The sequence below is a fragment of the Cyprinodon tularosa genome, unplaced genomic scaffold (assembly GCF_016077235.1).
Source record: "Cyprinodon tularosa strain WSP-4 unplaced genomic scaffold, ASM1607723v1 ctg336, whole genome shotgun sequence".
NCBI classification, from domain to species: domain Eukaryota; kingdom Metazoa; phylum Chordata; class Actinopteri; order Cyprinodontiformes; family Cyprinodontidae; genus Cyprinodon; species Cyprinodon tularosa.
Window position 1 is genome coordinate 1252903 of NW_024039048.1, and position 16239 is coordinate 1269141.

General features: G+C 35.9%; 1 protein-coding gene across 1 annotated transcript; it reads right to left on the reverse strand.

The window, feature by feature from the left end:
* Nucleotides 1-1104: 1104 nt before the first annotated feature.
* On the reverse strand, nt 1105-16239 carry arfgap3 (ADP-ribosylation factor GTPase activating protein 3). The gene is made up of 16 exons (XM_038294205.1): nt 16049-16239; nt 15438-15556; nt 14542-14614; nt 14300-14431; nt 14114-14194; nt 12137-12230; nt 11991-12050; nt 11836-11882; nt 9871-10025; nt 9643-9774; nt 9430-9555; nt 9174-9329; nt 5920-6046; nt 5677-5764; nt 4147-4271; nt 1105-4062 (listed from the first exon to the last, which is right to left on the reverse strand). The coding sequence occupies exons 1-16, from the start codon at nt 16115-16117 to the stop codon at nt 4045-4047; spliced, it is 1602 nt and encodes a 533-aa protein (XP_038150133.1). The 5' UTR covers nt 16118-16239; the 3' UTR covers nt 1105-4044.

Here is a 16239-nt window from a genome sequence, read left to right on the forward strand (position 1 = left end):
CGCACAACTAGTACGGTAGTAGTTAGCTATCACTAAAATCCGCTCCGACTATTGTGCATCAAACTTAAAATTTAATTTTCTGTTGCGTTCTCCGCACACATAAACTGTAGCAGTGGTAATATTTAAAATTCCGACTATGGAGGAGTTTCCATGAACGCAGCAGGAAGCCACGTTGGCGAGAGGTTTTGGTCTGAATCTCACTAATATTAGAGGATTTTAATATTTTAATTACGAAAAATAAAGGTTATATAAATGACCTACCATCTTAACCTGGAAAGCACTATATTTTTCTTTAACAATTTTGTAAAATGTGAGTTTATATGTCCATATGTACCAATTAAATACCATTATTCCAACTATGTAAAAATGATAAAAGATGTGAAGTTTACAGCATTTAATTTGAAAAGGCAAAGACCCAGCCATAATTTTAAAGTAACAAGCCACGAGGTTTTTAAGTTACTCTGAGGAATCCACATCTTTATTTTCTTCATACTTTTCATATTAAAAGCACAAAAACACTATTTATTGAAAATGTAACTCTAAAAGAGATAGTTGAAATGATCAGGGCCAAATAAAGTCCTTTATTAATCTATTATTCTCTCATGGAGCCTAAACTGTTAACTCTGTGATTTAGTTTTAATGTACCTTAATACATAAATAAAAAGACAACTAAACTGTGTATATGGAAATCTACACGTCAGGCTAATTATAAATGTTTGATTTTTGTCATGTTAGAACCATAACACTCAATCACTGCACAGCAGTCTAATCACAACGCATCACAATGTATATCCAGACTGACCAAATGATTTTATGTCTTATGCTGCAGATAAAAATTTTTTTGAAAAAGTATATATTAAGAGGTTTTCTGGAAAGGTAGCATAAAACTAATTGTTCATTTAAGATGCCATGTGAGGCAAAAAAAAACCTCAAAAAAACAAAAACAACAAAAAAACAAAGATAAATAAGATCCTGAGCATACCATACCACTGTGAAACATGGTGGTGGAGGCATGATGCTGTGGGAATATTTTCCCCAGCAGGGACAGAGAAGCTGCTTAGAGTAGATGGAATATTGGACTTAGGTAATAAAGAGAAGAAGTAGGGCAAAAAGAACTTTATTTTGGCACAGCTGCAGAGTTCCTGCAAACATTTGTGTCAAAAAAACAACAAAAAATGATTATTGATAGCTTTATTTTATACATAAATGACAACCAATAGCTCTTCACAACACTATACTACACAGCTATTACTGGAAAAGCTATGGTTCCATCTCATCTTCAGGATCTGTGTTCTACAAACTGCGGAAGGATAACGAAAAATTGAAAAACTGACATTGTTTGTAACCAAGCAAAAGGACAAAGCAAAAAAACAAAAGTATAATTAACTCTGGGTCAAGGAACATTGACGTCAAAGCTGCCACGTGCAAATTATCATTGTTTCCTTCTGGAATAATCAGGTAACAAGAATCCAAATATAACATTTCAATCAGATTAAGTGAACTAGAGTTCTTTGGATCAAAGCTTATGGTGACGGGAGTTAACTTGTCCAGAATCTTAAGCAGTCAAGTAAAAGGTAACAGAAATCTAGAAGGTGTTAGCAGTGCCAGCTTTAGGAACTACGATTGGAAAATAGGTGACTAAATATCAGATTCACTTCATAAAGAATCCATGAAGTTGGCAGATGGTAACTCTGGAAATTTCTAGTCCACTTTTGAATGTCTCACATTTTCTGAGCAAATCCTAAGCAGTATTGACTGTATACCTGCTGGCCTGACAGACAAAGAGCAACAGCAATGCATGGAGGTCCTTTTATGTTTTTACAACTATTGTATTGCAACGGGACGAGTGATCTAACCCACTTTGCATACCAAATATATTGGAGTAGATTAATGAAGTATCCAAAAAGGAGACACTTTTCAAAATGGGACTATCACTGAATAACACAGCAGCCATGAAGATTCAACAGCAACGATAACTACAAAAATTCATCTGACAAAAACTTTGTAAATTCAACAAGTTTCCAAATGAAAAAAAAATGTTTCAATACAATCCAACCTTACAAGCTTAAAGGCACCTTTTCATTGTAATAACGCTTAATATTCAAATAGTGACAATAAAGTGGCAGCCCGTTTAGTCAAAAATGAAAAGAAAAAAATCCATTAAATAGTGCAATAAATCTACAAAAAGGTAAATTAATATTTTAATAGTCTAACAAGTGTTTTTTTATTTTTTATTATGTAACGAAAACAGAAAAAGATTGTCTTTGGTAAAAAAATTCAAATTAGTTAACAGAAATCCCATTTTCCATTTATAATTTTATTTTACTACATAGTAAAAGTCATGTTTTTTTGTGCCATTTAATTCCCATTAAGTATAGACGGAGTGCTGATGAAAATTTAACAGTCAGCAGGGGGTAAATATTATTTTACATTTCTTAAAAGATGTATTTGAGACACTTTTTATTGTGAAATTATGCTGAAACAAACTTCTACCTTTTTAGAAAACTAAAATTGGTTGAAGAACTCTGAATTTATGCATTTTCAGGACAAAAACCAGACCTATAGGCTCAAACATCCCTAAATATTCCTTAGGAATTAGGAGATAAACTAAATTTTTCCACACATCTCAAAGCCTTGTGTATTACTGGCTGGATTTTAGGAAAAAAAGGCTATTTTATATAGTTTGGTTTTCCTGGCAGTGACTACATTTTTTAGTACAATAGAGGTCGGAGTTTCCCCAAAGCCTTTTTCAGTCATGCTTAATCCATTCTTAAACCAGTTTTGGATTCTTGTCCAGTTAAAGCAACCAGCTGCCCCCTCAGAGAAAAGGACATTTATTGGAGTATTACAGGACGTAACTAGAACCACCAGAGTTTCAACCTGTAAATCACTGAAACCTGCTGGTACATGAGTGTTGAGTCTTACTAAAATTAATTTAACATCCTCAGGGATAGGAAGGTGCTGAGCAAGAAAGAACATGAGCCAAATTTCTATTATCAACAGGGAGAAGCCAAATACCTTCTAATCAGAGGATGAAACGATGAATACTGTACCATATGTCAAACATGGTGGTAATAGCGTCATACTGGGGTCCCATTTTGTATACTTTTACGTCAAAATGAAACTATGAAAACAATAAACTACTTCTGGTCTTTAGATTTATCTTAATTCCTGAGCTCGATGGTTTAGCCCAACTGGGTGTTCAAACAGGTTCTTAAATGGACCCGAAAGGGCTTCTAGAACAGTCCTGACCTCAGCATCAATCAGTGAAAAGTAGACTAGTATGTGAATTGAAGACTGATAATCAGACTTATTTAGTTCTAATCTGTAAAACTCATTCAAGTTGTCTGTTGCCTAAAAAATTATCCCAAGGGAAAAAAGGATGCGTTTCACTGGATCCTTAAAAGTCCAAAATCAAAAAGACTTTCATAGCGTTGGTGAATGTTAGAAAATCACTGATCGGCATTCTACAAAATCTTCATCAAGTATTTCTTCCTTTTTTAACTTCATTTGTTAGACCTTTACTTAAAACGTAAACAAAGCTAAATCAAATAATCGGTTATAGCTCTTCAGAATGTAGATGAAAACTATCTGCCTCCTTCAGGTTTCGGTTATCGTTTTGTTTGGTCTGGTCTGTAAGTGCACTTCGGGAGGTTAAAGGACACTTTGAAGCTTTTTTCAAACTAAACCGAGAGAAATCTGTAGCAGCATCATGATGGATGGACCCAATTAACAAAACTGAATCTAGTGTGAACTCAATAACGTTAGATAAAAAGATGGAAACACCTTCTTCATGACACTTTGAAGCTACTTGATCTGCTAACTGAAGCATTTCTAAATACATAAACCCAGGAACCTTAAAGCAGAGTAACAATATTCAAGTCTAAGTTAAACAGAAGATATCTAATATCTTTTATATCCCAACACGTCACTTAATTCCAAAAATATACACAAGGTAATTTTTTGGTAATTGTGCAGACTTGCTACAAGTATCGACGTCTCTTCAAAGCTCACTGGGAATGGTATTTACATCCAAAATGTCCCTTAGGAATTGTAGTGGTCCTAAAAAGGAAGAAGACAATTAGCTCATCAAGGAGGGACGGATATTTCAAGATTTTATTCTGGAGTTTAAAGTTTTTCACTGACCTGAATTGTGTTGACTACGCCGCTAGCCATGACCGACAGTTTCCCAGCAACCGAGCGCATGCCGAGTTTGAGCCCTGACATGTCCGGAGCGCTGGGCAGGACGTTGGTCAGGCGATAGGAGCCTCCTGTGGAAATTGAAACTAGAGTGACACGGAGCAAACAAAGACTTGGCTCATTTTCATTTCCAACTGCACTCTCATGACATCACTGGTTTCCAAACGTTTAAAAAAAAAATATATACTGTTTAAATTTTATTTTTTCTCATATCTCACCAACCACCAGTGGTGTCAAAAGTACACACTTTTGTTACTTAAGTAGAAGTATAGATACTGCAGTTTAAAAACACTCTGGTAAAAGTTGAAGTATCAACTTGACCTCTTTACTCAAGTAAAAGTGAAAAAGTATGTGCTCCAAAAACTACTTAAAGTATAAAAGCATAAAGTAGCCTTTAAAAAAAAACAGCCAGATGCCACTATATGAATTGAAAGCTCCATTTTTCGACTATTTTGAAAAATTCCTTGAGATAGGGCCAAGTTGGTCTCCGTCTCCCGATACACTCTCTCCTGTGTCCGACCTTTCAGACATTTCAACATCTTTTTCTGAATCCAACATTGTAGCATGGCATAGACAATTCACTTTTACAGTTTGAAGAACACCTGCTTGCTTCTGATGATTTCCTTTAGCTAACCAATGAGTGTTTGCGTTATATGACTCATCCAATTACACTAGTTTTCACTAGATGTAGATGGCGCCAATGATCTGCATTGGATGGTGCACATGACGGGGAATAAATATTTATAAACATTGAACCGAAGCCAAGAGTAACGAGTAACGTTTGTTTTAAAAATGTAAAGAATAGAAAGTACAGATACTTGTGTGAAAATGTAATGAGTAGAAGTCAGAAGTAGGAAGAAAACTAAGTAATGGAGTAAAGTACAGATACTTAAAAAGTGTACTTAAGTACAGTAACAAAGTATTTGTACTTCGTTACTTGACACCTCTGCTAACCACATCTTGTAGCATTAGCTAAACTAAAATGTTATGTTTACACAACCACTACAAATCTCGCTAAAGTAAATTCTTCTGATGAAAGGTTGTTGGAGCTACACCCATCTAACTGCTGCTACCATTTTATATTCATGTTCACCATATGATGAATAACAGACAGATGATGCTCAATATGGAGAGCTTTTAAATCCCTTTATAGGGTGCTGGTTTGTTAGGAGTCCAAGCTACTGCTCTCAGACAACGTTTCTGCTCATTTCCTCTAGCTCTCTGCATAGAACATCATCAGGCTCACTTTATTTACTCACATTAGGAGGATTTTGCAATTATTTTCCCTATGATGTGTTTCACTCCCTCGTGTTTTTTGACTTATTTCTCCACTTTGCACAAATATTGAGAGTTAGAAAACTGGAAATAAAAGTCTTGAATCTATGAAGTATCCTTTAAAATGATTAAGACCTAACTTCTTTACTGCAGAAGCGAAACGATTCATTTCTATAAACAAATAAAAACAAGTTTTCTTACCAGTTTCTTTCTTTGGATCGTCAAAAAGATCAGCTGAACTTATTGAGGCGCTCCCTGCAAACCTCTCCAGTCGCGTTCTGGTTTCATACTGTAACAGAAAAATATATATTTTTAAAATCCTTGTCTGCTATCGGTTTCTATAAATTTTATTCAACTGTCACCCTCTGGTATTCAGGCAGATGCATTGAAGAAATAACTATTTTATGGTATTTTCTTCTCTTTTTTTGTGACTAGGTATGTTACCTCAGAGTTGTCTTGTTTTCCAAAATACATATCAGAGGAGATGGCTTTGACATCACCTCCAAACTTTTTCCGAGCCTCTCCAGAATCCAAGATGGGTGTTGAGTCTGCTTTTTTTCTGGACACCGTTCTGTTGACAGAAAATAATTAGCAATACAAGGTGGAAACCTTCAACAAATTAGTTTTTATAAAACGAAATGTAGACACATTTTGATGCAATTTGACATAAATACATTTGCAATACTTTGATGACTCATATCTTGAGCTTTATCACACTTAGAAAAAAGTCCTGAAATCATTTGGACATAAATAAATAAAAAACAAATTACAGGGCAAGGTAAATTTACAGCCAAATCAGTTCATACCCTCATTTGCTGCCCATCGATTCTTTTTGTGTTACTCTGAACAACCCAGGTAAAGTTCTGCAGTTAATATAAAATGGAAAACTAAACATAGTAATTCAGTTAAAAATAAATGAGACATTGGTGCCCTCTTGTGGATAATTGGATATGGATAATTCTTTTCATAAATGGATGGAAACAGATGTTTCTGTTTAATGCTGATCTTTCTTTATGCCTTTTGGATATTAATCAACCCAAGTTTAACAAGTAATGTTTTTCCAAGATAATTTTTGAAATAAAAAGAAAAAAAGATTACATATAATAATTATAAATGAAAAGAAAAACAGCAATTTTGTTTTAAAGGTTAATTTGGAGGAAAAACTCAGACTTATGTCTGGTTAATTCCTAATGGATCCTTGTAAAAAGTTATAATTTTTTTGCCATTTTATGAAGATTGTCTGCTTTCATTAAAGCAATAAAAGTAAAGTCTTGTCTTTATCAGTGGTGTAACAGGCCTGCAACGACTTTCCAAAGTTCTTTACTGAGAAAATACAAGGTATTAGAAAAGCAGTCTGTACGTTAACATCAACTCCAGTGCCAATGCTCTCAGGAGTTAAAATAATAATATTTCATCCACAGGTTTTGTTAAGAAGGTTTTACCTGTTTGAGTCTGAATTGATTCAAATCATAAACACATTCCTTATGTCAGGCTTTTCTTCCAGGCCTTAAAAACAGTAATTATCAAAACCATTGTTCAAAGAGAGAAGCTTGGAAAAAATGTCATGAAGAACTACAGGCCCATCTCAAACCTTCCCTTTATCAGTGAGATTATTGAAAAAGCAGTGTGTTAAACTGTTAAATGGCTTCTTAACAATGACCTGCTGCTTTGATGCCTTCCAGTCAGGTTTCTGATCCAACCACAGTACTGAGAACCCCTGATTAAGGTGTACACTGATATCTGTATAAATTCAGACTCTGGAAGAACCACAGTGCTGGTATTATGGGACCTCAGTGCAGAGTTTGATACTGTTGATCACTTGTTGATCCAAATCCTGCATGCACCATATTTTTCTCCAACTGAATAAAAAAAAAAAAAAACTGATAGTAATCTTCAGACCAAAGGAGGGGTTATAACTCACAGCTTCAGCTATCACAGCTAGAGACCACTGATTATGGCCGAAACCTTGATGTCACGATGGACTCAGACCTGAACCTTCAGAGGCATGTGAACTCAGTTACTAAGTCAGGCTTTTATCACCTGATGAACATCTCCAGGATTAAAGGACTAACTTCCAAGTGGGATCAAGAAAAACTCTTTCATGCATTTATCTTTAGTAGAATTGATTATTTCAACAGCTTTGCCTAAAATTCCATCAGAAAGCTGCAGCTGATAAAACACTGCTGCTTGTGTTCTCACTAGAACTAGGAAAGTAGAGCACTTCACCCTCGTTCTGAAATCCTTCCACTGGCTCTCTGAAGCTTAGAAAATAGACTTTAAAATCCTTCTGTTAGTCTTTAAATCAGTGAATGGATCAGCACCTCAATACATAAAAGATTTGTTGTCAGTGTATAAACTGCCCAGACCACTCAGGTCTTCTAGTTCAAGCCTACTCTTTACACACAGAACTAGAACCAAACATGGAGAAGAAGCATTAAGCGTGGGGTTAAGGGTCTTGTTTAGGCTTGTCCCGATCCGATCCACGTATCGGATCGGACGCCGATATTGGCAAAAAAAAAATGCGTATCTGCAAAGCATGTAAAATGCCGATCCAGACTGCCGATCCAGTTTTTAAAAGAAAATCCGGTCCGTATTTTCCAGTTTCGCCGATTGAAACGATCCATTCCACTATTTTGCGCCAGTGTTTCCCTGTTTTGCATTTTTATTAAAACTTACAGTAATACTTGCACCTTTAACTGTTTACGGTTTTACTGTTCACTGTGCAATTTCAGATTGCTATTCATAATTTTGTCCAGTTTGTGTTTATCTCTTAATAAACAGGTAAGTTTGTTGTTACCAATCATTGTGTTTTATTCAATCTCACCTAATTTAGCTGGCTAGATGTTATCAAGAGTACTAAAACCCTTTTCAACATGAGTCTTACAACTAAGGCTAAATACTTTAACTTAAACTTAAATACATGCTCGGATAGGCTGGTATCGGCCAGTATCGGTATCGGATCGGAAGTCCAAAAACAATATCGGTATCGGATCAGAAGTGCAAAAACCTGGATCGGGACATCTCTAGTCTTGCTCAGGAATCCAGAGCGGAGGCTGTACGGATCGAACCGGGTTTGGCTTTGAATAAGCAATTTCTTTGTGTTGCCGAAATGTGAGTCATTGTATAACATTTACCTTTAAGTGTTAATCATTTCCCAGAAAATTATAGATAAATACAGTAAAAAAATTATCAAAAAACTGTTTGGATTTAACAGAATACACTTAATCATTCATAATGATCTTATGGTAAAATAAGCTGGTTCATATCTTAGTTGAAAGATTTTAGTTTTTGGATACATCAGATAAAATAAAACTACTAAACCTTCTGTTTTAGATGCCTTTAAATAAAATGTATTACAAAAAAATTATAAATTCATATCCATAACTTAACAGTCAGCTGTCATGATCAGGATTTTTCTTTAGCTTAAAGCAGAAAAGACTTATGCAATTGTTTATGTCCAAAAAAATGCAAGGTTAGAAATCAGATTTGATCATGAATCTGACTGTAAAGATAGCAGAATATGTTATCATGGACTCAGACCTTACATTTAGCAAACGCATGATGTTTACATTTAGCAATCATAAAGGATATTACTAAACCAGCTTTACGCCATCTCAAGTAAACAAGCCTGTTCTTGTTTTGATTCAGAGCTAAACAGGAGGGTGGGTTAAAGGGCAGAACACAATAAAGGATTTTACCTGTCATCAAGTGAGGACATGGTGGAGGACAGGTAGAAGTTTGGCTCTGGTTTCTTGCTCTCCTTCATCCATCCTCCCCCGTTTCCATCATCAGCTCCCCACCGTGTGGAGAAACTATCAGAGGAGTCTGTTTGATCTTCAAACCGTGACTGGTGCCTAAAGATAAAAAAGCATGGTTTATTTGATCAACATCAACTAAAGAACTGATAATATTAATAACATTAGGTCCAAGTTTATATATATATATTTATCCCACCTTGAGCTAAATGTTCCTTCATATTCATCTTCCTCAGCAAATCTGCGGCCTTTGGTACTCTTTGCTCCAAGAGGACTCTCCTGCTGGATGATGTGCATATCTGACATAACGGAGTGAGAAACTCCGCTGCAGAGGGAGGAGGAGAAATATTTAAAATGAGCAGAAGAAGCAAAGAAAGCTAAAGATTTTAGTGGCAAGTCTACATCACCGTACCACCTCATGCCTAGACCCATGCCCAGTCTCTCTGCTTGCTCCTTCTTATTCCCCTCTAATCCCTTCAGCTTCTTCTCCTCCTGTTTCCTCTGCTGCTCTATATCCTTATAGGCCAGACGCATGGATGTTGTACTAAAGAAAATAGTAAGAAGGGAAGAAATGACATTAAGAAGGTGACGGGAAGTGATTTGTTTAAATATCACATGATAATACAGTTAGTGTTCTCACATGGACTCATCTGAGGGGACATTCCTCTTAGCATCTGAGGTAGAGCTCTCTTCCTTCTCTCTGAGTTTGTCCACAGCCTGAGCGGCCTTCTCCACCTGAGAGAAATTCTGGCTGCTGACCTTATGAGCACCCAGTCCGCCTTTCTTAGAAGCCAGCTATACGGAGAGAGGAATTTGCGAAAGTTCAGTCTGTGCCAAAGCAAATTTAAAACGCAGAGTCCTAAAGATGATCAGTGGACATACCAGAAATAGAACTGAAATCTAGTTTAATAAAGATTATTACACTAAATGTAGAACTGGAACACATTTAGAAGCTTAGCTACCCGATTACACTCGAGAGACATCAGATACATTCTTAACTCTAAGGCTTTATACCTTGTCGTATTAGCCAGTGTAAAATTTGGGCTAAAAGACCACCTAAACTTAGTTTCTTTATTGATATGTTTCAGCAGACTGATAAAGGGTCATTTCACTAATTTTTAGCATATGGATTAACCTGGATAAGCCTGACAACCAGAAGTGTCAAAAGAATTAATGTTTATTACTCCAGTAGAAATCCTACTGTTTAAAAACACTTTTGTAGAAGTTAAGAGTATCAACTTATAGCCTCGTGAGACCATCCTGATCTCGCGCGCTTTCAAGATTTCACTCGCTAATCAGTCTGGAGACTCTCCGTTGAAGAAAATTTGGAGCCGTTCACCAAACGAACGTCTAATCAGCGTTGGCTTTGAGGCGGGTTGAGGTGTGACGCAACGAGAAGCGCAACAGTTCAGTCTAAAGAACATGGCAGCTTCAGCCGATGAAACTAGCGTTAGCGTGGCTACCGAGCAAGTTTTATCGGAATTACAGAGTATTTCTTCACTGAAAGAAGAGCAAAACACTGCTCTGGGGAGGCTTTTCTCAGAGGAAAAGGTGTTTTTGCTCTTCTACCCGACTGGTTTTGGCAAGAGTAGCCTGGCTGTTAGTACGTCATATGCTTCGTTGATCTGATTGGTTTATTTTGCCCGTCTGTCACCAACATAGGCCAATCAGCTAACCAGTATTTTCGCCCCTTCCTAAAATTACTTCAACGGCGGAGTCAGGTTAATCAACTTAAGCTTTAAGTGTAAAAGTACCAGTTTTAAAACTACAAAATAAAGTATAAAAGTAATACAGAAAAAAATTTAAGTACGGATGCATTCTGAGTGATCATTTCCTTAGACTTAATTACCTTGTGTGTGAAATTTAACTTTCCATCATCTTGAAAAACTATTTCTGTTGGTTCAGTAGCGAGTCCAACTGTAAAGAAACTAATTTTCTGGATGAAACAAATTATTTTGATGTTTTTTATTATTTTTAAACACCAACAGGCAATAAGGCAAGTGAGCTCAAATGAAACAAAACTATTAAGTCTATTTTTAAAATGTAAGGAGTAGAAAGTAGAGATAATTGCAACGAAATGTAAGGAGTAGTATTCAAAAAATCTCTTAAAAAAATAATTACTCCAGTAAAGTATAGACAGCCAAAATTTCTACTTAAGTAATCTAACAAAGTATTTGTACTTTGCTACTTGACACCTCTGCTGACAACTCAAATTAGGACCAAGTAAAAGTAGAATTTTTTTTTACATTTATAAGTTTGATGAGTTTCGGTTTGTTTTGTTTTTTCCCCATTTTCTTTAATAACATTCTGATTTTCATTGTTGTGCTACATTACGTGGCAAAGTGCTGTGAAATTGCCCTTTTTGAACAGAGGTAAGAAATTGTACATCTGTGCTAAAACATAGTGTTTTGTTTTTATTTAAAGTCCCTTTAAGACTAAAACTAAACAAACTGACACCAAGTATTCCCTTAAGTTATCATTTCTCATCGTGGCGTGTTTTAAACTTCATGAGCTGCAGAAGTACATAAACTGTTTTTATTATAATAAAACACTGTATAGCAAAAACCCATGATTTGAAAATGTTTTCAATTTTTTTTAAATGTACCGTTTTCTTGGAAGCTGCTGGCTTCTTTTTTAGAAGTGAGGACGGCTCTGGAAATGACAAGGAATAATAAGTTTAATGTTTTCACAATTATAATGATACAGTTTAAATAAACTTAAAAGCAGTAAATGATTTTTAGCTGAAACTTTTAAACAAACCTGGGGTTGATTTAGGGGAAACACTTAGCAGTTCAACGCTTGGACCTTCTTCTGAATTTCCTGAAATCAAAACGAATGTTGGATCAATGATAATTCTTAAAAATCACAAAGAAATGTTTTTATTATTCATCTCTAAATACAAATACCATTTCTATCTTCATCTTTTTCCAGGGTTGAAGACTTTTCTGACACAGGGTTGCTGAGAAACATTTTTGCCATATTCAGATTTTCAGGCAAATCCTGCAAAAAAATATAACTTAAACCCAAATCTCCCTTAACTGGATAATCTAAGCATATACAAAACTTAAATTGAACAATAAACTGCAGTTTAAGTAAATTATTAGTTTAACTTAGATGACAAAATCTTCAATAAATATACCATAAAAAATGAAAAACACAGTGCATGTAAATCTACATGGTGTATGTATTATATTTTCACAAAAAATAAATATGTAAAAGTAATTAAAAAGTAAATTTTAAGGCACCTTAAAAAGGAGAAAAACTACAAAATGTAAATTTTAAGGGTAGCCTTCTTAAGATTCTACTAGAACCGTTTCACAATATTAATAATCAACTATAGCATGGAGGATTTCTACAGGGTTTAGATTAGGGCTGCAACAACGAATCGATAAAATCGATAAAAATCGACTTTTAAAAGCATTGTCAACGTCATCCGCCGTCATCACATCCACTTGACTGAAATGGGGGAAGAAAAAAAAAATACGGCAGAGCGAGCCAGCGCCGCAGGTGCAGTGTTGCCAACTCAGCGACTTTTCAGACCCCTCCAGCGACTATTTTTCAAAAAAGCGACTAGCGACAAATCTGGCGACTTTTTACGGTGTCACTGGCGGCTTTTGGAGACTCTTACGTGAAAGCATGCATCGTTTCTACTCCCCCATCCCAACCCCGTTCTCCCGTAGGAGTCCCTCTCAGCGCTGCAGTCAGAGCCGCAGGATGTTTACCCTCAGCGTCCAGACTGCAAATGAAGAGCGCTTGCGCCGGGATTGATGGCGCAAATTGATCACAATAATTAAAATAGCCTGCGCTTTGTAAAGTGAAAAATGTCGTAACATGCAACTTTTGTCAAAACAAATGAACATGGCACGGAACCACCATGTTTGTTTCGTTTTAAAGTGTGGAAACTTAACGTTAGTTTCTCAGGTAGCTCATCTGATGCTTTCCTTACCGTGTTAGTAGGTTACAGACAGTGATAAGGTTGGCTACTTATTTTACTTTTAATTTCATTTGAATTAGCTTAAGCAGCGTTTATATTTTCTTTATAAATAAATCAACTTGCAAATTATGAGGGCAAGGCTTTTAAAGTTTAAATCTTCCGGCAAAGATAAAGTAAAGAAGATCCTGCAATTTATGGAAGTAAAGCAGAATAAAATCCAGCAAGATCAGTAATATGTCAATTAATTATAATGCCACATTTCCATGTAAATATCTGTCTTTGGAGGATGTGTTTTTTAGCACCCCTAGTTCTCTCATTTTTATTCCAAATACAATTTATAATTTGAATCACAGGGCTATTTTTATCTCTATGGTTCAGTATTTTCTCAAGTAGCAACTTTAACTGCTATACTTTCCTGTCTTAAAAGGCAGAACTCTTCTATTCTAAAAAAAAAAAAATAATTTGTTGAAATGGGGGGACCTATTGTTTGAACCCCTTAGGGGCTTTTAAAAACAAAAATGTCTTTTTTTGCGCTTTATGAAACAAAGTACCCTATATTTTGTGGATGTAAGTTTGCGTAGTTATAAACACAAACCTTTATTTTTCATATTGCACCAGTACAGTTAATGAGCAACCTGTACTTGTGTGCTTGTTTGTTCTGTCTAAATTGGAATAAAAAGGTCAATATAAAAAATATTTTTTGTCCGATTCATCGATTAATCGGAAAAAAATAATCGGCCGATTCATCGATTTTTAAAATAATCGTTAGTTGCAGCCCTAGTTTAGATGGTCCTTTAAGTTTTAACCATCTAGAAAGCTCCTATCGCCCATAAAGAATATCTAGAGTTGATATATCTGGTTATACTGTTATCCATAATATCACACTATGGATAATAGAGTAAAATAAGTGTATCTTTTCAATGTTTCTGTACCTAATCTGGTCCTTTACCTGTGAGTGCAGACTGAAGAAGTCAACCTGCTTGTCCTCAGGAGAAGTTGGAGAAAGAGGACCCTGACTGTCGAGCCACAGCTGAAGTGAAAATTAGAAAATTTACTAATTTAGTGATCTGACCATGAAGACCCTTTATTTGATAAGCAAAGTAAGCTACATGGTAAGCCAGGAGGTTTGCTTTACCTCAGTCCCATGACATCTGGTAGCTTGTGTTGCTAAAGTTTTGATCTTCTCTCTGTACAGCTGGGCAGCACGGCTGTTGTACTTTGCATTCGCAGCACTGGTTTTGCAACCATGCTGGTTGAAAAATACAACCTGTCAAAGATAAGTCAGAACAAACAGAAAAGAAACAGAAAATCAGCAGATTCACAATAATGTACAGAAATCTGAATTCAAATTAGGTGAAGACTTCCTCAGTTACTCACAGCGCTGGCATTTCCTCCAACTTGCATACATCTAAGCTGGAACCATGACCAGTTAAAATCCAGCTCAGTAGACCTATGCAACAGAACAGTATTTAATTAAATTCAATTCAGTTTATTTATATAGCATCAATTCACAACACATGCCATTCCAGGCAACTTACAGTTCACCAGTCAAATTGATTCAAAGTTTTCTATCTAAGGAAAACCAGTTGATTGCATCGAATCATTGACTCAAATACAATCCCTCACACAAAGCATGCTTGTAGCGACAGTGGGGAGGAAAAACTCCCTTTTAACAGGAAGAAACCTCCTGCAGAACCAGGCTCAGTGAGAGCGGCCATCTGCTGAGGCCGACTGGCGTTCAAGGAGACAGAAGCAAAAACAAAGATGTGTTCACAGTTGCTCAGGATCCAATCTGACAGAATCTAACATACAGTTCCTTCTCAAAATATTAGCATATTGTAATAGAATTCAGTAGTCTAACCCATGATTGGGGTTTTGAGTGATGAACCAGGCTGGAAGTTTTAAAGGCCTCAGGAATCTTTTCCAAATGTTTAAATAATTAATTAACAATTTATTTGTTGATTTAGATTACTTTTTTAATGATATGCTAATTTTGTGAGATAGGAATTTGGGGTTTTCATGAGCTGTATGTCAAAAATCATTGATATTAAGACAATAAAAGACCTGAAATATTTTAGTTAGTGTGCAATGAATCTAAAATATATGAATGCTCAAGTTTTATCATTACATTATGGAAAATAATGAAGTTTATCACAATATGCTAATATTTTGAGAAGGAGCTGTATTTAATATAAAACAAAGATGTGTTCGGAGTTGCTCAGGATCCAATCTGACAGAGTTTAACATATTCTGCAAAGTGGAACATCTCTTACCTAATAAAGGACAGGTGTACTCCCAAAGACCTGTGAGTCCCAGAGCAGTCGATGCAGAGGAACACCCCATAGGTGATGCTGGCCCAGCTGGGGTTCTTAGCTGCACAGTCGAAGCAAACCTGAGGACCAACGTGCAAAAAACAAAAAAACCCCAAACACACTGAAATTAGTCATAATCTGGATTCATGTTCTCAATCAATAAGCCAACAGCTGTGAGGGTCTGAAGTACATGTGTTGAATCATACAACTGCTTCCTCATCAATTAAACAAGGCGTTTAATTCGCAATAAACGTCTTAATAAGCCTAAACCAACTAAAATTGTATTAACTGTCGGTTTTAGCTAGTGCTACATATGGTTAGAGAAATTAACTTTAAAAACTATTATATCGGTCTTATATGTATCAACAACATAAATGTTTTAACATTTTTTCCCATCAGCTAGGATTATTTAAGAAAATAAATAAAATAAAAAAAACGCGGAGATGGCTGATTTTAGCTTGTTAAAAGGAGCCGAGACCATTTTTTTCCACAAAGTGCGACGTGTCAGATATCTGCTTCTGCCGACTTCCTTGTTAAAGACACCCAAACGTCTGCCGTCCATAAAAACTTACCTTATTCGTCGGAATGGAGCGCAGTCTCTTGAAAATAGCAGAAATATCCTGCCTACTGGGTTCCGCCATGGTTTCAGCTGTCTGTTAGAAGAACCTGCCTGTAGGTTGAACAAATGGCATGTACAGAAGCTTCGTGTTTTTCTCAATAACAATCCACTGAGACACGTCAGTTGGAGAGCATCGGGAGTCGA

Coding starts and splice junctions, on each gene's coding strand:
- arfgap3 (XM_038294205.1), bottom strand. CDS start 16,117: ATGGCGGAACCCAGTAGGCAGGATATTTCTGCTATTTTCAAGAGACTG. Junction 14,615..15,437: donor GTACACCTGTCCTTTATTAG/GTAAGAGATGTT, acceptor TCTGTTGCATAG/GTCTACTGAGCTGGATTTTA. Junction 9,330..9,429: donor GAAGGAACATTTAGCTCAAG/GTGGGATAAATA, acceptor TTTTATCTTTAG/GCACCAGTCACGGTTTGAAG.